At 50.5% G+C, this 20080-nt stretch overlaps 9 protein-coding genes across 9 annotated transcripts; 5 read left to right on the top strand and 4 right to left on the bottom strand.

Annotated features, from left to right (window-relative positions):
• Nucleotides 1-371: 371 nt before the first annotated feature.
• M436DRAFT_76117 (ubiquitin carboxyl-terminal hydrolase) lies at nucleotides 372-1836 on the bottom strand (the record flags this gene model as incomplete). Its single annotated transcript, XM_013568344.1, has 3 exons — nucleotides 372-1421; nucleotides 1467-1667; nucleotides 1720-1836. 3 exons carry the CDS (start codon nucleotides 1834-1836, stop codon nucleotides 372-374), a joined length of 1368 nt encoding a protein of 455 aa, XP_013423798.1.
• A 314-nt stretch (nucleotides 1837-2150) lies between these two features.
• Nucleotides 2151-5945, top strand: M436DRAFT_67247 (uncharacterized protein; the record flags this gene model as incomplete). Its single annotated transcript, XM_013568285.1, has 1 exon — nucleotides 2151-5945. One exon carries the CDS (start codon nucleotides 2151-2153, stop codon nucleotides 5943-5945), a length of 3795 nt encoding a protein of 1264 aa, XP_013423739.1.
• Nucleotides 5946-6330: 385 nt separating this feature from the next.
• Nucleotides 6331-7230, bottom strand: M436DRAFT_55896 (uncharacterized protein; the record flags this gene model as incomplete). The annotated part of the gene is made up of 1 exon (XM_013568221.1): nucleotides 6331-7230. One exon carries the CDS (start codon nucleotides 7228-7230, stop codon nucleotides 6331-6333), a length of 900 nt encoding a protein of 299 aa, XP_013423675.1.
• A 960-nt stretch (nucleotides 7231-8190) lies between these two features.
• Nucleotides 8191-10062, top strand: M436DRAFT_55574 (uncharacterized protein; the record flags this gene model as incomplete). Its single annotated transcript, XM_013568163.1, has 2 exons — nucleotides 8191-8539; nucleotides 8609-10062. 2 exons carry the CDS (start codon nucleotides 8191-8193, stop codon nucleotides 10060-10062), a joined length of 1803 nt encoding a protein of 600 aa, XP_013423617.1.
• Nucleotides 10063-10930: 868 nt separating this feature from the next.
• M436DRAFT_85470 (UDP-glucose,sterol transferase) lies at nucleotides 10931-13756 on the top strand (the record flags this gene model as incomplete). The annotated part of the gene is made up of 6 exons (XM_013568345.1): nucleotides 10931-11099; nucleotides 11155-11863; nucleotides 11927-12084; nucleotides 12137-12500; nucleotides 12552-12902; nucleotides 12949-13756. The coding sequence occupies 6 exons, from the start codon at nucleotides 10931-10933 to the stop codon at nucleotides 13754-13756; spliced, it is 2559 nt and encodes an 852-aa protein (XP_013423799.1).
• A 222-nt stretch (nucleotides 13757-13978) lies between these two features.
• M436DRAFT_55878 (RTA1-domain-containing protein) lies at nucleotides 13979-14892 on the bottom strand (the record flags this gene model as incomplete). The annotated part of the gene is made up of 2 exons (XM_013568215.1): nucleotides 13979-14650; nucleotides 14704-14892. 2 exons carry the CDS (start codon nucleotides 14890-14892, stop codon nucleotides 13979-13981), a joined length of 861 nt encoding a protein of 286 aa, XP_013423669.1.
• Nucleotides 14893-15827: 935 nt separating this feature from the next.
• On the top strand, nucleotides 15828-17148 carry M436DRAFT_76123 (uncharacterized protein; the record flags this gene model as incomplete). The annotated part of the gene is made up of 3 exons (XM_013568346.1): nucleotides 15828-15896; nucleotides 16012-16691; nucleotides 16743-17148. 3 exons carry the CDS (start codon nucleotides 15828-15830, stop codon nucleotides 17146-17148), a joined length of 1155 nt encoding a protein of 384 aa, XP_013423800.1.
• A 429-nt stretch (nucleotides 17149-17577) lies between these two features.
• On the bottom strand, nucleotides 17578-18462 carry M436DRAFT_76124 (mitochondrial carrier; the record flags this gene model as incomplete). The annotated part of the gene is made up of 1 exon (XM_013568347.1): nucleotides 17578-18462. The coding sequence occupies one exon, from the start codon at nucleotides 18460-18462 to the stop codon at nucleotides 17578-17580; it is 885 nt and encodes a 294-aa protein (XP_013423801.1).
• A 517-nt stretch (nucleotides 18463-18979) lies between these two features.
• M436DRAFT_85473 (uncharacterized protein) lies at nucleotides 18980-19936 on the top strand (the record flags this gene model as incomplete). The annotated part of the gene is made up of 1 exon (XM_013568348.1): nucleotides 18980-19936. One exon carries the CDS (start codon nucleotides 18980-18982, stop codon nucleotides 19934-19936), a length of 957 nt encoding a protein of 318 aa, XP_013423802.1.
• Nucleotides 19937-20080: the final 144 nt, after the last annotated feature.

Genomic DNA, 20080 nt, shown 5'->3' on the forward strand with positions numbered 1-20080 from the left:
TGGTCGATGGTTGATGGTGTGTGCAAAGAGTTGATTTGGAACGTTGGAAATTTTCGTCGCGAACATTTTATGGCTGAGGTTACGTGAGGCTAGTTGCGGGGATGACCCGGGTGTAGAATAATATGTCCGTGGATGCAATCATCAAATCGACTTTATGATAGAGATGTATTTATGAGCTATTGTTGTAGCTGAATGTTGTATATTCCGAAGCAAAATACATCGAGCGTCCAATTGTCCAGCAATTGAGTGATTGTAAACCACGCTCAGCAACTGATGGCGGCACTGGGGGTGATGGGGAAACAAAACAGAAAAAAGGGGTATCTCTGGACCAAAATGCAATGCAACGCTTGTGATACTCACTGTACCACGTTTCATCTCAGCTCCTCGTCCAACAAGGACTTCAGGGCTCCTTCATCAGCTAACGCCTGCATCCACAACTTGACAAATGAGCCATAGTCATGTCTTCGGTGCATGGATTCCTTTACATCCAGCTTCTCGGCTTGCTGCGAGTCCCGTACCTGAGCTCGACAGCCAGCCTGATTCGTTATGAGTTCTTGTCGCACTTTCAGAAGACTCTCTGGGCAGCTTGATCTGAGCTGCCGAGTCATGTTCTCGGGCATGGTGGCCTTTGCGAGCATCTCGTCCGTCAATCCGTATTCCATGCTTGAGCCGAACAGAACATTCTCCTCAGACTCTGGAGAGGTATAGCTGCACCAGTCTTGAGACGTTTCGTTGAGTCGGAGTTCGATCTTCTGTAATGACAGAACATTCTGAGCAAGAACGCGGCGGTCTTCGATGACTGGATCTTGTACGACGGCCATCAAGCTGAACTGCATCTGACCTTCCTCATACTGCGCCATACGGACGCTGATTGAGTTTTGAATAACACTCAACCAATCTCGACCAGGATGTATCGTGCCGACTGCTGTGGGAAAAGAGTCAAGACCATCAAGCTTCCAAACATCATCGCCAATTGGCATGTAAGCAACAAAGTGAAAGCCTGATTCTTCCGGATCTTGGTCTTCTTCGTCTTCGGCCACAGGTTTGGTAGGTCTAGCTTTGCGCAAAGGATTGGACCTCAGTTTGCCCGGAGCTGTTTCTGTGTTGGTGACGCGTGCCGCTGCTCTTTCTGCCGCTTTGGCAGTTTTAGCGGCATTTGCAGCTTGAGTCTTTTGCCTCTGCATCATTATGTCCTTCCTATCGCGCATCAGAGAGTCAATGTTGAGCATGTCAGTATCCCGGGCGAACGAGTTGTGTATCCTGCGGACAAAGTCTAAGCTGTCGATGGCATAACCTCTGGCGATGGGATCGAATGATTGCGTGTAGTCCTTGAAAGACTCCAGAGGCTGGCCGAGCTCCAAACTTGAAATATTGTTGACAATGTTGAGCAAAGCCACTGTTCCACAAGCATATTGAGGAATCTTGAGGTGTCAGATTTGTAACAGGCATGGAGAATGATGACTTACCTGATTGGCGAACCAGACATGAGATGGGCATTTGGTTTCCTGGACCTGCTCTGCTGTACTGTCTTGTTGGTATTTGAACAAGAAGATAACAGCATGGACTGGTTTAGGCAGAATGGCAAGTGCATCATCGTCGACGCCAAAGACCTCCTGGACCCTGAGGTCGCGAACACCGATGTCTTTGAGAATTGTGGTGAAGAAAGCCTGAGTTTTGTCAGTGCTAAGATGACGATCAGGGCAAAAAGTGATGACAAACGGGCTCAGACTCAATCTCACACCAACCAGGCCATGATGCTAGATCTGGAGTGGTTGGCTCAGCGGCGGAAGGTGAACTCTGAGGAGTATCTGTGCGCCTTTTCTTCTTAGGAGGCATGTCGGCGATTGGATGGAGATTTTGAGACGGGCGACCTGAAAGCGTGTAGAGAGTGATCACGACATTGTGACACGATGAAACTCAAGTCACGAGTAAGAGTGAGAGTGAGAGTGAGGCATCGGATGCGTGTCTAGGACAGGGTGACGACGCGCCTGAGGCAGTCGTGCCAAGACAAAGTGACGAGCTTTGGTTGTTTTGTACCATGTTTTGGCCAAAGCAGAAAGCAGACCAGGACGACACTTTTCCATTCTTAACCTCGACATCACTCAACCGAGGGTCGCATTGGAGTCACAGACGACGGCTCACAGCATGCGATGAACGGCACACCTCGTCTTCGCTCCGGCGCCTTCCCCTCGACGCCGCAGTCGACGCGGCGCAACAACCTTACGCCTCAGAAGCTCCCCGACATTACCCAGCTACGCCCTGCTGCCACGCGACAAGCTCTAGAAAATGACGGTCCGTTGATTCCAGTCGACACGTTGGACGCGCCGACCCAGCGTCTCTATGTTGTCGGCTTCTACCTGGCTCTGGTTGGCTGGAAAATGTACGACCACTTTTACCTGAAAGAGGAGGAAACAGAATCGCTGTGGCTGTTTATGAAATGGGTCGCCTTTGATGGCATCTTCCTGTTTGGCCTGCCCGAGTTGCGCATCCCCTGGCTCGAGTGGTCTTCGGCCACCATGCTGCTTCTTTTCCTGGCCCACGCCGCCCTCGACGCCGTCCTCATGTTCCGCATCCAGCTCCCACTTGGTGCTGGTCTTGCCGCTATTGGCAAAATATTCTACGACCGCGAATTGGGCGTCTCTGGTCACCACGTCAAGCAATCGAGCATCCTCCACAACTCGTCCTTGATTCTGGGAAAACAGATCATCCACATCCTGCCAGAGGGCTCTGCTATTTTGAATCCCGCAAAAAAGTCCTTCTGCCTGGATTCTGCGAACCAACAAGTCTATCTTCCCATCCAGATCAACCAAACTACCCCAGTGAGCATTGACTTGCTGCGCCACGAGTTTGACGGTGCAACAAACGAGACCATCCACATCTCGGCCAAGGAAATCAAGAAGTTGATGAAAGACGCTGCTAGACAAGCCTCACACCCTGCTTCGAATGAGCCGCTCCTGCTACGTTATCCTACAAAGAAAACTGGCAGATATATGCTGGCCAAAGTCATGGACGAATCTAAGCTCGAGGTCCAGAGAAAGCGCGTTGGTGACACTATTGTTGTCACTTGTCCTCAGGCCGTTATCAAGTCTTCAACACCAGACGCTTGCAAGGGTGACTTGTCCAACATCGACCTCGAAGTAATTGGAACTCCCCCACTACGCATTAAGTACCGCAAAATCACAAACCAGAGAGAGCAAGAGGCTCACTTCCAGAGCATTCAACCCGACGACTTTGTCTCACCTCTGATTCAGCAGTCCTCTGATTCTCTGGCTATCCGGAACACCAAAGATATCTCCTGGGCCCGTGCCCAGACTGTCACTGTTCCCCTCAGGGAGCACATGGGTGAAAGCGGCAAGTGGGTCTATTCCATGGATGAAGTCGAGGACGCATTCGGAAATGTTGTCTATTACACCGAACGCCAGCATGACGACCAGGACAAGCCTTCCACCAAAGCTGCACATCTTCATCAGGTTGTCACTGTTCATGAGCGCCCCATCATTGTCATGAGCGGTTGCGATTCTCAGCACCCTCTCAAGGTCGCTAAAGATAGCTCCATTACGCTACCTGTGCTGTATGGTTCTACCGCAGCAAAGGGCAATGGAGGCTTCCTCGGCACTCCTTACAACATCGAGTACAAATTCACCCCCGAAGGTCAACTTCAGTCCAACGGCGATCACAGCGAAGCAGCTCAAATCAAGTCAATCTCCATCAAAAACCAATCGCAGAGCCCCGATGTTCAAGATGCTGGTCTGTACACGCTTCACAGTGTGTCGACCGGAATCTGCGCTGGCGAAGTCTTGGAGCCTTCATCGTGTCTGCTGCAGAACCCGGCCGAGCCCAGCCTCCGCATCGATAAGGAGGAAATCTTCGACAAGTGCGCCAACAAGCCCATTGGTCTGCGCGTCGACTTCCACCTCACAGGAACACCCCCGTTCAACATTCAATACCAGATTACAAAGAAGGATAGTCCCCATCATGTGACACATACTGAGAGAGTCAATGGCCTGCGTGGCCAGATTGAGTTGACTCCTCCCACAGCTGGCCACTACACGTATCATTTCTTCGAGATTAGTGACGATGTGTACAAGGAACATCAACTCAAGGGGGAAGACATGGTCATCGAGCAGGACGTCAAGCCTTCGGCATCTGCCAACTTCAAGGAGTCGTCTCCTTCCCGCAAGGTGTGCATTGACCAGGCCGTCTCATTCGATGTCGCCCTTCGTGGAGAGGGACCGTTCACAGTCGAGTACGAGCTTGTTCGCGGCAGCAGTAGAAAACGCCACACTCTTAAGGAGATTGATGGCGATCAGCTTACTATCAGCACAAGCCCCTTGACCAAAGGCGGTGATTACACACTTGCTCTGGCCAGTGTAACCGATAGAATGGGTTGCAAGGAGTTCTTGAAGCAGGAGGCCAAGATCAACGTTCGTCATCAGAGACCTAAGGTCTCCTTCGGGCAGATCGAAGGTTCGCGCGCCATCAAGACTTTGCAAGGCAAGACCATGAGATTACCGCTGAAGCTCACCGGAGAAGCACCCTGGACTGTTCGTTACCGCAACCTTCGCGATCCCGAGCACTCGCACAAGATCAAGGTGGACAGTCCCAACGGACTCTTTGCCACTTCAGAGGAAGGCATGTACGAGCTTCTGGAAGTCAATGATGCCATCTGTCCTGGTTCTGTTGACGAGAATGCCAAGAAGTTCAGCATTGATTGGATCGAGCGTCCTCAGTTGAGAATCCCTGAGACTTCATATGACAGAGTTGAAGGTGGCAAGTACATCAAGAATGATGTCTGCGAGGGTGAAGACGACTTGGTCAACGTTCACTTCTCTGGTGCTCCACCATTCCAATACAAGTACGACGAGATTATCGTGTCCGAACGTGGTGTCAAGTCAAAGCGTAGCAAGGCAGTCACCGCCGCACTTGGTGTTTCGTCTATTAACCTTGATACTGCACAAGCGGCCGTGATCGATTACGTGTTCACCGAACTTGCCGACGACAACTACGACCACAGCTCGAAGCACTTCACTCCGGTCACCATCCAACAACGTGTTAACGCTCGTCCATCTGCACGCTTCAACAACCCTGGTAGAACATACAGCTACTGCTCTGTAGAGTCTGCTGGAGAAGAAGTCATTCCCATCACCCTGGAAGGCAAGCCACCGTTCGCCATCGACGTTGAGATTAAGCACCATGGCTCTGCCCGTCCCGAAATCTTCTACGTCAAGGACATCAATAAGAATATACACGACCTCCGTGTGCCTCACCAGTCTTTGCATCTGGGCAATTCTGCTGTGTCTATTCGTCGCGTGACTGACAGCCGTGGCTGCAGCCGCATCCTCGACAACGCATCTCCCAGAGTTCAAATCGCCGTCCACGACGCTCCTACGATTCGTTCACTGGAGAACCAGGAAGACTTCTGCGTCGGTGATCGTATCTCATTCGCTCTCTCTGGCCAAGCTCCTTTCCAAGTCTACTACGAATTCAACGGCGTGGCTCGCAAAGCCAGCTCCGGCTCAACAACCTTTAAACGTCTGGCAGAGAAGCCTGGAACTTTCACCATCACCGGCGTCAGCGACTCTGGCTCTTCCTGTCGCGCTTCCACCAGTATCGAGAAGAAGATCCACGGCATGCCTTCAGTACGCGTGGGCAAGGGCGTCGAGTCTCAAGTCGACATCCACGAGGGCGGTGAAGCTGAAATCACTTTCGACTTTGGCGGTACACCGCCCTTTGAGTTCACCTGGACACGCAGCACCAATGCTCGCCGTGGCCAGAGATCTGAGGTGTTGGAGATGAGAAGCGAGTTGTCTCAAGATCACCACATGGCTATCAGGGCCAGTGAGGAGGGTACTTATGAGGTGGTGTCTATCAAGGACAGGTATTGTGCCTATGCTAAAGAAGGCATTGATTTGACAAAGAAGAAGGGCAAGCTGCTTACATATTAAGCGGGGGTTCATTTTGGCGTTTGTTTGCCTCCTTTGGGCCTTCTTCATGTATAGTATATACTCTGTCTTCTCCATTTGCACGGGTTTGGCGAGCATTCAAGAATTTCCAAAGTTTTCAACGACTATTCTCTGTTTACTGCCCTCATATACAATCAAGTCGACATGGAAGTTGCGACTCGCGATCGAACACAGCTTATGCTCGGCGCTGTCTTGAGCCTGATCGCTTATGCGACTGAGATAGTAACCTTGCGACTATAAATCCAGGACCGCAATTGAGACTTCTATAGTATTACAGTACTTTCGTATTCAAGTCCTCTCACATCTATCGTCTATAGAGGTCCATCATATGTCATTTTCTGCAGAGTCATCCTCGTCTCCCAAGCCTCTATGCCTTGACGCAAACACCAGCATCCGTAGCATTCGAGTATGCATACGACAGGCCCACTGTAAACTTATCCCCACCATACGCGAACCCAGTATTCTTCGCTACACCCTTGCCCCAAGATTCACTATACAACACACACTTTTGATCGACCACAACACCATTCTTCAACTCTTGGAATGTATTGAAGAACTTGCAAGTCTTTGGCGCTGATCCATCGGCAGGAGGATGAGCGAGTGAGTAAGCAGCTTGCCCTGAACACGCATCCGCACATTTCTGCGCATCAAAAGCGCCGGTGAAGATTTGGAAACCAAGGTAGGTGTCTTTGCCAACGCAGTTCAGCGGTGCTTGGATAGCTGCATTGTTGAGGTAGATGGGGGAGGTGTAGCCGCTTGGTGCATTGACGGTGTTGAGCACATAGCCATTTGAGCCCGCGATGACGACTTTGAAGCCGTTGGGTGTGGAGCCTGTGTTTCTGGCATTGGCAGTCGTGACCGCACCGTTCCAGAAGACGCATTTTATGGTTGCTGTGCTGGTGCAGGAGGAGTTGAAAGATGAGGGAGAAGAGGAAATAGGACTGCGTTCGTAGAAGATGTTGAAGGCGTGGCAGTCGGAGCTGGCAGAGCATCTTGCGGCGCAAGAGGATACATCGTAGGTGCTTAGGGTGGTGTAGCCGGCATAGCCATCTGCATTACTGCTGGCGTGCAGGTCGGTGAACGTGTTTGTGTAACCAAGAGGCGTGGAGGCGTTATTCGCGGCAGCTGAGTACGCGGGCCAGGCGAGGAAGTCAGCAGCGGTGTCAGGGCCTGTGGCGCAGGCACGCTTAAAAAAGTGCTCGTGTTGACGAAGCGGGCTTGCAAGCGCGGTGGCTGCGAAAAAGAGTGGAAGGGTTGCGAACAGCATTGTAATGAACGTGGATTGAAGTATAGACTTCTGAGTTGGAGAGATACTGCTTGACGACGGGAGATAGTTGGTGATGGGGTAAGGAGAAGACTTATACCCACCCTGCCTCTCTGCTTACCAAAATAGATTGCAGTGTAATATCGAGATAAGCAGGGTATAGAGTTACGAGATGCACTTGTCAGGAGTGAACTCAGCTGGATACCATGAAATCCCTTACCGTCCAGCAACCAGGATGAACGCAACGTCCATACAGAGCGAATCAAACATGGCCTACGGAAACCATGAGTCGAATCACATATCTGGCACGAAAGGTCTCAAAACCCCCGGACTGGACTCTCGGTATGACTATCGACGAGATATCAACTGGACCGTTCTTGTCTCAAATCCACGTGGTTTTCGCAATCGATTGTCATTAGACGATTCGGTATGGAGAGGAAGGGACTGTAAGTTCGTTGCACTTGATGTGCTGCTCATCTCGGATGTTGAAGACGGGGTGGAGCTAAAGCCGGGAAGCCGTTCATATTCAACGTTCCATCAAGAGGAGAGATGACGGATGCTGTACGGACCGAATCGTTGGCGTGCTCTCTCCTCTTACATCGCAGCTGTAGATTTCATGGCTGCATGAGCAGCCTGCAGGAGTAATAAGCAAAGCCTGGAGAGGGTAGTGAACAGGAATACTGGTGCATGATGACTTTAGGAAGGCCAGAAAAAAAAAACGACGATACAGATACCAAGAATTGCGAAGCCCCTATCGTGAAGGAGCAGATGCATGTTAGATGAAGTTGGAAAGGGGCATCCCTTTGATGTGTTTGACTTCGTCGTCTAAGCCTGCCGAATTCGGATGAACCTCGGTCTTCGAACCCGGCAAAAGCTGCTTCCTGAACAAACACCCTCGAGCTCGAAATCAACGTTCGTTCTATCTTAACATGTCGAACAACCCATGGTCCATGTCGGGCTTACATGTCATCGACCCGAAGAACGCTCACGCGTCACAAATCCGGTTGCTGCTGGACTTGCACATTGCGTCGTAAGAAATGCGACGGTGAGAAGCCAGCATGTTTCGCGTGCAAGTCGCGTAACATCACTTGTCATGGGTTTGGAAATCGACCTGAGTGGCTGGACAGCGAGGACAGAAAACGTGTTGAACTGAAGAAGATCAAAGACGCTGTGAAGCTGAACAGGAAGCGCAGAAGGACAGACGCAACCGAAGATCGTGATGACGAGGATCTGGCGAATAATGCACGACCCACATTTGCACAGAATATAGCGACGGACCCGTACCAGATCCAGAGCGACGAGGATCCCATGAGTACTGGAACATCCACAATCGCTCAAGATGCACCAACGGAGACCTTTGAGGAGCAGCGCCATCAGGAAGATGAGCCATCTGAGATGCTGGAACCATGTCCTGATCTATCAGCAGCGCACTATTCGCCTCCAATCTACGAGCAAGGCTCAAGCCAGACGCCCTCGATTGCACAGACTCCAATGGCGACAACCTACTTTCGATTTGGTTACCATCGCGAAGCAGAGTTGTTGATGCACTATTTAGACCATGTCTTTGCTCTTCAATTTCGGTTTCACACGCCATCTGTAGCGAACGGTGGTCGAGGTTGGCTGTTATGGCTTCTGACCGAAACAAAGCCTCTATATCATGCTGCTCTCAGTCTGGGGGCTTTGCATCAGCACTCCTTACTTGCTCGTTCCGCGCAGGGCCAGCGTTATCACGACACATTGAGCGAGCTGAACGAGCATCACAGTCGCGCCTTGCAAGAGCTTCAAAAATTCTTGCAAAGTAGCTATGAGGTTTCGACTGGCGCTCGATCCGGTCGAAAGAGACGTTTGCAGATTCTTGCTTGCGGCGTCCAGTTCATTAGCTTCGAACTCTTTCGTGGGGGCAAGAGTCAATGGCAGGTCCATCTAGATGCTTTGGCTACTGTGGTTCGCGGCATGACCCTGGGCTCCATGGAAGACGACGCTTCACCTGTAGATTGCGACCCTGGCACACCTAGCGGAAGGGAACCTCATCGCTTGGAGAGTAATGCAGAACACTTCCTGGTTGGAGCAGTGCTGTGGTTCGACGTGATGTCGTGTGCCTCCACGAACGAGCCTCCTCGTCTTCACGCCGAAGCACTTGACCTTCTGCAAGGACAAATTGATTTGGCGAATATCATAGGTTGTCAACCATGGGTCACCCTAGCCGTAGGCGATATTGCAGCGCTTAGTGCATGGAAAACAGAAGCAATTTCGACGAGCAGCCTGAGCTTCTGGAAACTATTTGAGCAAGGTCACCCCATTCGTAAACGCCTAAAGGACGGGATAGCTAGTCTTCGCGCAGAGATTGACGAATCATTTGCTGCACTGGGCCTCTCGCATCTAGGAACCATGGGCGCCTACCTCGTTCTTACCAACCCTGGCGTTCAACAAGAAGCGTTTAAACGAGCGATCACCTTGGTCTTTGCACACGCTGCCCAGGTCTACCTGGATACAGTTATCTCAGGAGCTGATCCGAAGCTTGACGATGTTCGCAATAGCGTCATCGACACAATGAACGCTTTGCAAGAGTTACGATTCATCTGTGATGCTCAAGCTTTGCGAAACCTCATCTGGCCGATATGCATTGCTGGAAGTATGGCTGAGGACGTGCCGACTCAATCATACTTCCAGGGCCTAATCCAGGATCTAGGCGAAGAAGCTCACGCTTTCGGCAATACCACAGATACTTTGCGGATCATGCAAAAATGCTGGGCTTCACGCGCTGAGGACGGATCTGGATCTTGGGATTGGGCTACTGCTATGGAATCTTTGGGCCAATGTGTGTTATTAGTCTGATCGCCCTTATTCAGCATAATACGAGATGGCATGTGCGGATAGCGCACATAGAAACAGGGCGGATCGCCTAGCACAACATCCCTCCAAGATATTGAGTTTAAGAGTGCCCATAAATTGAGATCCTGGGACGTGACTAAAATTGGAACCCATCGCTCGACGCGATTGGTCTCTCAGAGTTGATCTTTCATAGTCCTTAACTAGTCCACCCACATGCCTAACATCGTTCTTTCTGGGTGCTCCAGCAATTTCCAGAGTTCGCCACAATATTCCTCATAGATCGCATTCCAGATCACCCAGGTAGACACATCGTTGTCAAAGCACAAGCTCGAAATAGGTGGAATCCATGGATCAGGTTGGTATTGATCGAACATAGATACTGAAGATGTCATTGTAGACATTGTACGCCTGGTGAGAACTCATAGCCGCCGCCAAGTCCGCGTTTGCATGTGCGGAACAGTTGCCGAAGTCGAAGCGAGTATGAGATGACGATGTGCTCCCTCTATCTGCCCTCGCCGTCACCTCGCAGTCATCAATTTCGGATGCAGCAGCAAACAATGCGGCATCGCACACAGTTGATGTCAAGTTGTAGAAGCTTGTCGAGATGCACAATTAGTAGGGCCTGACGGAGTCGCGACCTAAGACATGAATCGTAGATGACTTCCTCCGGGCGGAGTTCACGAATCCTTCGAATCAACAGCTTGGTACTTGCATTTATTAAATGTGGGGTCTTCTAATGTAGCTGCCTACGATGTCAAATCCTCAAAAATGCTTGAGGAAGACATCTTATTGTGTAGGCTGGTTCCTTAACACCTTCTCGTTATAGGATCCTCTCACAAATAACGAAATAACCAATCGAATTGAAGCGTAAATGGCGAAGCAGGATGAGTCCAGAGCCTTGGAGAGAACCCCGAGTACCGACTTCGAAACAGAATCACTGCCACCGCCTCGATATACAGAAATCTGCGACCAAAGTTATGAGCCTAATCACGATCCTGAAACCGTGGTAGCTTCGCCGGAGACGCCCTACCACATCAGAGGTAAATACATTCCTACGAATATCGGAACAAGCAAAACTGATTCTCGGTCACTCAGATGACGGTCGTGTTGATATCAATTTCAAGTCAAGCTTCATTCAGACCTTTTCGAAATGCTTTCCTTCTGGACCCGACGAGGATGCACGACCGGCTCCTCCTGTTTATGACGCCAAACAGCAATCTGGTCCCAGTACACTACCATATCAGACATGGAACGTCAAATTAAACATCGTGATTCAAGTTGTAGGCAGCCGAGGAGATGTACAGCCATTCATTGCCCTGGGCACAGAGCTACAGCGTCACGGTCACAGAGTCCGACTTGCTACCCACGACATGTTCGCTTCCTTTGTTCGATCGGCTGGGCTCGAATTCTATCCCATAGGCGGTGACCCAGCTTCGTTGATGGCCTACATGGTCAAGAACCCCAGTCTTATGCCTTCCATGAAAACCGTGATCTCTGGCGAGATCCGTCGCAAACGTCAAATGGTCGGCGAGATGTTATCGGGATGCTGGGATTCATGTGTGCTGCCAGATCCACTGAACGGCCAACCTTTCGTTGCGGATGCCATTATTGCGAACCCCCCTAGCTTTGCACACGTACATTGTGCACAAGCTCTGGGTATCCCAGTTCACCTCATGTTCACAATGCCGTGGACTGGCACTCGTGCTTTTCCACATCCTCTAGCGAACCTGACCAACGTTGATGGCAATCACGCAGCAGCCAACTGTCTGTCATATCACTTAGTGGACTGGATGACCTGGCAAGGGTAAGTCGCTGCCGAGATGATCTGCCACTTGGAAGACTCTCCAGACGACTGACTTCGATACAGGCTGAGTGATGTGATCAATGATTGGCGAGACAGCATTCAATTAGAACCTATCAACCTTCTCGATGGACCTACATTGGCAAAGACACTCAAGATCCCATTCACCTACTGCTGGTCACCAGCGTTGGTACCTAAGCCTAACGACTGGCCTGAGTATATTGGTAAGTGCACCTGGAGCTCTTCACCCTCACGTGCGCTAAAACAAATCTTAAGACGTGTGTGGATTCTTCTTCCGGGACACGCCTGCATACGAACCCAAGCCGGACCTCATCAAGTTCCTAGCTGCTGGACCTCCACCCATATACATTGGTTTCGGGAGTATCGTCCTCCAAGATTCTGCTCAGATGCTGACTACAATCCTCGATGCCGTGCGTTTTGTTGGTGTGAGAGCTGTTATCTCGAAGGGATGGGCTAATCTTGTGGGCGAAGCAAGTCAGAACGTGTACTACATTGATGACTGTCCACATGAGTGGTTATTTGCTCATATGGCAGCTGTCGTGCACCATGGCGGCGCGGGTACCACTGCTTGTGGGCTTCGCAATGGTCTTCCAACTTTGGTCTGTCCATTCTTTGGAGAGTAAGCCTGGTAGTCCGATTGTTCATGATTGAAGAGGCTGATACCTTATAGTCAACCCTTCTGGGGCCACATGATCGCACACTCTGGTGCTGGGCCTGAGCCTTTGCCGCCACGCAAGATGACTGCTGCAGCACTCGCTGAAGCCATTGAGTTCCTCATGAGAGAAGAAACGTCGGCTGCGGCAAAAGCTATCGCTCGAAGAATGGAAAACGAACAAGGTGTCCAGGCCGCTGTGGATTCCTTCCATAGACAACTTCCTCGCGAGAAGATGCAATGTGACCTCATCCCGGATCAGCCAGCAGTATGGACGCTCAAATCAGGTCGCAAGCCAGTCAAGATATCTAAACTGGCTGCTGAGGTTCTGATATCGCAGTGGAGTAAAATGCGAAAAGAGCTGAAACCGTAAGTCGCTCACTGAGACTCTTGAGTGCCTACTAATCGGCATCAGGCATCAGACAAATCCCTTCTCGATTGAACCTATCAGGTGGGATCCTGTGAGTGGTGCCGGATCCGCACTGACAGGAACGCTGGTGGACATTACCGGCTGCCTCACGGGCATGGTGACCGAGCCGATCAGGGTGTATGGCGAAGAGCGACGACAACAAGCTCGAGAAGATGCAGATACCGCCTCTGTTGACTCACAGCAGCTTTACAAGGCCGACAGGCTCAACAAGTCAAGTGCAAGTATCAATACGGACATATCGACAAAATCACGCGAGAAGCGACCATCGGCAGGAGGCAAAGCAGCAATGGCGAGCGCAAAGAGTCTTGCTTGGCTAGCTCCGAAGGCCATCAAAGGCTTCACTCTTGACATGCCTCTAGCCCTGGCAGAAGGTCTGCACAAAGCACCAAAGTACTACGGCGACGAAGTACGCGACAATGGCAAAGTGACAGGAGCCGGGAGTGGTTTTGCTGTAGGTGGCAAATCCCTCGCATGGGGTCTGGTGGATGGCATCTCAGGTCTTGGTTTACAGCCTTACAAAGATTACAAAAAGTCAGGGCCTGTAGGTTTGGCTACTGGCTTTGGTAAGGGGCTAGCCGGTCTTGTAACCAAACCTGCAGCTGGTGCGATTGGCGCGTTTGCTCACCCTGTGGCTGGTATTGCGAAGAGTGTGCGCTCTGCGGTGTACAGCCAGTCGCGAAAGCTGATCGATGCTCAGCGCGCTGCTGAAGGTCAATGGCTAGTCGAGAGTCAGCAACGGACTGGAAGCGACATATGTGCGTTGATGGAAAAGTTCAAAGCATTGAGTGCATAGAGTGGTACATTGACATAGCATTGTCGGTTGGTGCATAGTCATTACGAGTGATATCTCTTGGATGAATCAAAATACGATTTTGTTCGAGATAAAATGAAGAGACAAAAAGGATGTATATACATAGAAAAATAAAGACGCGCTCGCTTGATCTGTATGCCGATACAATTGTTGAGGAGCGAGATGATGATGGTGCCGCTAGAACGTGTCGGTGTCGGTCACTCATCACATCAACGGGATCGCCGCCTCAATCTTGTAGCCATGACTGACCATCTTGCCGCCGTTCTTGTTCAGCATGGCCCAGATCTCACTTGGGTGGAACCAAGCGAACAAGACCATGGTGGCCAGCATCAGACAAGCATCGAAAACGTACAAGAACCATTCGTGCGAGATGAGGTATCCGTCGTTGCCCTGGCTGTACTCGATCAAGCGGAAGATCGATCTGATCAGGATGAGCGCACTGCCGCCGTACAGAGTATACAGATGCTTCTTCCAGGGGTTGTAGCTGACCATGCTGCGGCTGGTGGGTATCTTGTTCATGCGCATGTTGAAAGTGATGCTGACGACAATGAAGAAGCCGAAGAACAGGATCTGAATGACCAGACCGCCGATGGTGATATGTTCACCCGTTTCGAGTGCTTCGATCGTGCCAGACGCCATGATACCACCGCCAGCTGCCTGGAGGCAGAATGAGATGACATCGCCGATGACGAAGATCTTTGTGAGCCATTTCTTAGGAATGATGCTGTGTTGCTCTCCATCGGTAAGAAGAATGATACGTCCGAGCTCCATGTAGATGCTTGCGGCGAACAGAGCAGGGGCAACGAGAATCAGGATGGCCTGGATAGAATAGGCGGGGATGCTGAAGTTCGGAGCTTCCTGGGCCGATTTGGCACGCTGAACGAAAGAGATGAGTTGGTGTGGAGATCGTTCACCGAGAATCTACTTACTGCGGCAAATCCAACGACCTCGAATAGCCCTCCGATGACGAATGGAACGAAAAAGTACGTTTTTGTTCGGATCATCTGGTAGAAATGCAGACCGGTGACTGCGATGAACGCGATGACAAAAATGACTGCACCAGCCATGGTTGGATCATAGCGGTACAGCTTGAAGTCACCATATTGTGTATCTGACATCTTGACGGATATGGAAGGACTGTATGCTCGGCAAAGTCTTCGATGATTCTTGGTTTTGGGTTGGACCCTGAAGTCGATCGGTTATATGATGTCGAATAGAGTATTGTAGAAACCAGAGTATTCGAGAAAAAAGAGTTTAGTCAAGACCAAGTCGTGTGGGAGAAGAGAGGTAAACGATCGACAGGGAAGACAGGAAAGGCTACTACACCTACAGTGGAGGAGCAGACATTATAAGTGACTTCCTCAGACTATCAAGATCGAGGGTGCGGTTTGCGTATTGCGTGTGAGGCAGATGCGCAATCTCCCAAGCTCGCATCCTGCGCCATCATCAAGATAGCAACATTCGCTACAACCGGCGTGCTGCCGTTGGTTTGTGAGTTCTGCAAGATGGTAGCGAAAAAGCTCTCTGTTGGGCGTTTGCAAGACGCATTGCGCATTGCGTATTGCGTATTGCGGTTTGCGTATTCCGTGATGCGTATCGCGTAACTATTGCGCATCTTCTCGACGCGTGCACGCCTAACAAGAGTGTTGAATTACAGAACAATCCGCGACATGAAATTTGAAACCTCCGGAACCCTTCTTGTCGGCTCAGATATCTTCATATAGATGCAGGTGTGCTCCTTGTATGATTGATTCTCCATTTTACACGCGTTTGCTTGGCAGCACACATACCTTCTTTGTAGGAGCACCGCACTACTCACTATTTGGCAGCTAGTATTAGGGCACAATCAAGCGTTGTCTACTCGTCGGTCTGTTCGACTCCTGCTTCAATCTTGCACGCCTTATTAGTTTTGATGCGCACTCATGATCTGATTGGTCATGGAAACTTCCGTAGGCGGAGACGAGCCAGCAGACTACCTATGTCTTCTATAGAATCGCTCTTCGTGTTGGATACGCCAACTAGTACCTGAGTACAACAGCTTCTCGGCTCATCAATGTCGCAGCGTCGGAGTCACACCAAGTCTCGTCGAGGATGCACTCAATGCAAGCAGCGTCATGTCAAGGTCAGAATTCATGCTCGATACGCATCCTCGTATCGTGTTGACAGATGCGTCGGCCTCAACTTGAGCAAGCCACAACGAGTTCCATGTTTTTCCTTCTGACATGAGAACTTGATAGTGCGATGAAGGCACGCCCAGTTGTGGCTATTGCCTAAAACGCGAGGTCGTGTGCAGCTTCATCGATCCCAGCCGCGACAATTCAACGAGTTTGACCGCATCACCATCCGCACAATCCAGCTCTGTACCAGCTCCAGCTGCTCAGTCTGCCGAATCTAGAGTACTGGAGCTCAAGCTGATGCACAATTGGTCCACAAATGCCTTCAAATCGATGAGACAACATACCGACGAAACCCATTTGTGGCAGATCGTCGTACCGGAACTGGCTTTGTCGCATGGGTATCTCTTGAACGCCCTTCTAGCACTTTCTGCACGTCAACTCTCCTTCGAAGATTCTGTCTGGGATTGCGCTGCTTTGGATTATGAGAACAGGGCTCTCATAGGCTTCCAGCATGTCCTAGGTTCTCTTGATGAAAGCAACTATGAGCCGATATTTGCGTGCTCTATACTCATTATGATATTCTCCTTGGCTCAGTCTCATTGGCAACATAGTCGTCAGCTGTCCGATGCTCTAATCGATATTCTGGAGTTGCGCCAGTTCATCGCCGGTGTTGGCCTGGTGCAAAACAACTATAGTCACCTGCTACGTCTCTCGAGCTTTGGGACTCTCTTCAACCCGCACACACCAGGTGATCTGGATCCTGGAGACGGCACAGGCGCCACACTGCCTGATATGTGCCAGTGAGATTGTCTGGTGCTAACGTCGACAACCTCATGACTGACACTACCCAGTATAGTTGACACCACCCTGGAGCTCCTACGCGAGGAGGCTTCCAAGACCACCAACAGCGAGAAACACTCTAACGCTATATCTGGCCTTCAACAAGCCATGGGACCCTATTGCACAGGCGGCATAATGTCAGGGATCATGACGTGGCCAGTCATGATCCAGGACGACTACGTGAGCCTCATTGAGACGAGAGACCCCATGGCAATAGCCATACTTGCACACTATGGCGTTATCATTCATCTGCTCCGGGACAAATGGTGGGCCGCGGACGCTGGAAAGCGACTCGTGCATGCGATACTGCCGATTCTGCTTGAATCGAAAACAGAATGGGCTGACTTGGTACAACGATCGTGGAATGCTGTGGCAAGCGACCAGTCGTCTCAGAACACGCCGATGTCAGTACATTGAGTACAGCCCTGGGCATGCAGTACGATGAGTGGAGAGCAAGGATGCTCCTGGACGCGTCTCGAACAACCCACAGCCGTCCGGAAACTATATGTGCGACACTGCAAACAACGCCAACCTTAGTCTGCTTCGTTCTCATCGGCAACAGAATGAAGAAAAACACCGAAAACACAGAGGCAGACGCGTCTCTGTTCTAACATAGATCACCTCTCGCTTGTGGATAGCAAAGGCAGCAGCACACGAGACGCAACGTCTGAACAGCTACATATACCGACAACAACAACAACAACAACAACAACAACAACATTTGCTGGTGCGTATATATCAGAACCACGCTTCTACTAGGACTTCCTGTAGAGTTGCAAGCCATAATCGTACAAATCCATAGAGGCACTATCTGGTCTCCATGCCACGCACATGAGGATATTCTGTTCATACTATTGGATCCAAAATTGGGTTGATGATCTTCGCAACAGCTTCTGCCGTCGTAAACAGCACTCCTCCCGCAAGCACAGTACGTCCCAACCTCATGAACGTGCCTCTCCAAAAAGCACGAATGCCATCATCTTGCCAGATACCCGCAATAGCGTCCATCGTTGTCGTGGCCTTTGCAGTCTGCGACCTTGTCTTGATGACATCGAAGGGCTGTGTAGCCAATGTAGTGGTGATACCAGCAACAGCGCCATTCGCGAAATTGGTAGCAGTGTTTTGCTCAATATGGTGATTCTTTTCGTAGTCCTTGAGGATATTGTAGGTGCCCATGCGGAAACTGGTTGCTGAAGCTTGTTTCAATGTTGTTCCAGCAAATCCCCGGTAGAGACCTTTGAGGCCGTCTTCAGCTATAATTGTTCTGACTGCATGCATGGTGGAGGTGAATTGTCTGGATCCTCTTGCATCGTCGATCAAGGCAGTTTTGATTCGTTCCGTGGGTGTCACTGCAGTGGCACTTGCGACTACACCAGCGGCCATTCCAGCTAGCATGTTCCTCAATGGTGACAGAGTGCCGGTTTCGGGGTCCTTGAAGGCATTTTTGACTGTATCGAAAGACAAGAATCTGACTGCATCTTTACCGATTGACCCAACGGCCAATGCAGCACATCCTTTGTACAGTGCCCGTAATCCTTCTTGACTGTAGACCTGACCCACCACAGCGAATGGGTTTCTCGGGTATGGAACACCTGCTTTTCGGACATGCAATTGAGCTCTTGTTTTGGCGAATTCGAACGGATATGTTACCAAGGCTTCCACGCCTCCAGCAACGCCGCCGGATATCACAGACACTATTGGTTTGGTCTGTTTTTCCTGTTTGTTGCTCATCTTTGGTGATTTTGATATTATTGAGAGGACACGCGATTGGAAGGTGTGAATAGGTGATTACCGAGGTATGACGTCCGCGCGAACCATTCCCGAGCATTTTGCAAACGAAAAGGTGCTTTGCACTGCACAAAAGCAATTCTATCTTCATCCCTTCACTTATTGTGCCTTTTGCCAGGAGATATGAGTCCTGGTGTCTCGAGTTGCGCAGCGACCATGGTCTGTTGGTGCGCGACAGAAGTCTGCCGACGACGCTTCTGCCTGTTTCGCGACGGACACGGGCTGTTGATGCCTTGAGACCCATCTCGCCGAAGGCAGTGCTGCCTCCAGCTTTGATGAACCCAGGCAACACATGTCTAATCGAGGTAAAGTACTATATCTGTGCGATACAGTAAGAGTGATATATAATGCTCGTCAATCATCTATTATTTGCCTTCTTCACAATATCACTATCCACTCTATCAAACACTTCGTCTCTGCTCACTCTGACATTCAATCATCTCTCGTCCGGATATTCACGATGCGCATCTCAACAATCAAACAACGTGATGGATGTGGCACAGTCCGACGACGCAGGTCCAAGGCATGTTCACCTTGTTCCAAGTCCACCGCTGCTCCAACCATCACTCCGAACTTCTCTGAAGACTCCGAATCCGACAAGCTGGTGGTCAGCTGCAACGCTGGAATTGCTCAAACCAAAACTGTCAATGGTAGCGTCGTCAATATGATCAACTATGACTGTTCAAGGTCCGGCGACAAGACCAAATCAACAACCTTCGATCTGGACGAGTTCGACCGAGGCATGCCGCTCTACATAGGCGTACTCGGGTGCAACGGCAAAATCACACGAATGACGAATGTCTGGAAAGCAACACATCGAAGCCCCATTCGCATTGACAATTCAGACATCGTCTTGAACAAACAGTCGGTGCTTGCAAGCGACCCGGACAAGGGACACCAATGGACGGTGATGCTCAATGAGAAAGGTCCAGACGGCAAGCTGAGCAGAGCAAAGAAAATCGATTTACGCGTTGGCGCTGTTCTCGACGGCGCAGTGGTATACTACGAGGATGGACACAAGACACCCTGTGGATACCGCTACTATGGTAACGGATCTCCGTTCAACATGGGCGGTGGCAACTCTCAAATGCTCCATCTCCCTCCAGGCGTCGACATTGCGAAAGTCGAGGTAAAGACCTATGGGTGGAGTATGGATGTTTTGGGAGGCATAACCATGACTCTGTCAGATGGAACCAAAGCAGGAGCACTCAATACTTACCCAAGTCCTACGAGAAACCTCACCAAAGTGCTGGAGGCTGGACCAGGACAGAAGATTGTTGGATTTTATGGCACATCTTGGGATTATACGCAGGAATTCGGTATTGTTACGGGACCTAACGATGTGGAGCTTCCGCCGCAGACATACGATATGCCTCAGCTGCAGAATATCCAGGCAAAGGGCCGGACGAGTGACTAGCCGTGTAGTAGAGATAGGATGTTCCCAAATCGATGTTTTCACATGTGCCACTTGCTCTTCCAGATGGAGCCTACTCCTTTATCGCTGTTTCATGTTGTACTGGTTTTTGGACATGAATCGAGGAGCAGGATCTAAGGTACCTAG

This window comes from Aureobasidium namibiae, assembly GCF_000721765.1.
Source record: "Aureobasidium namibiae CBS 147.97 unplaced genomic scaffold scaffold_20, whole genome shotgun sequence".
NCBI lineage: Eukaryota > Fungi > Ascomycota > Dothideomycetes > Dothideales > Saccotheciaceae > Aureobasidium > Aureobasidium namibiae.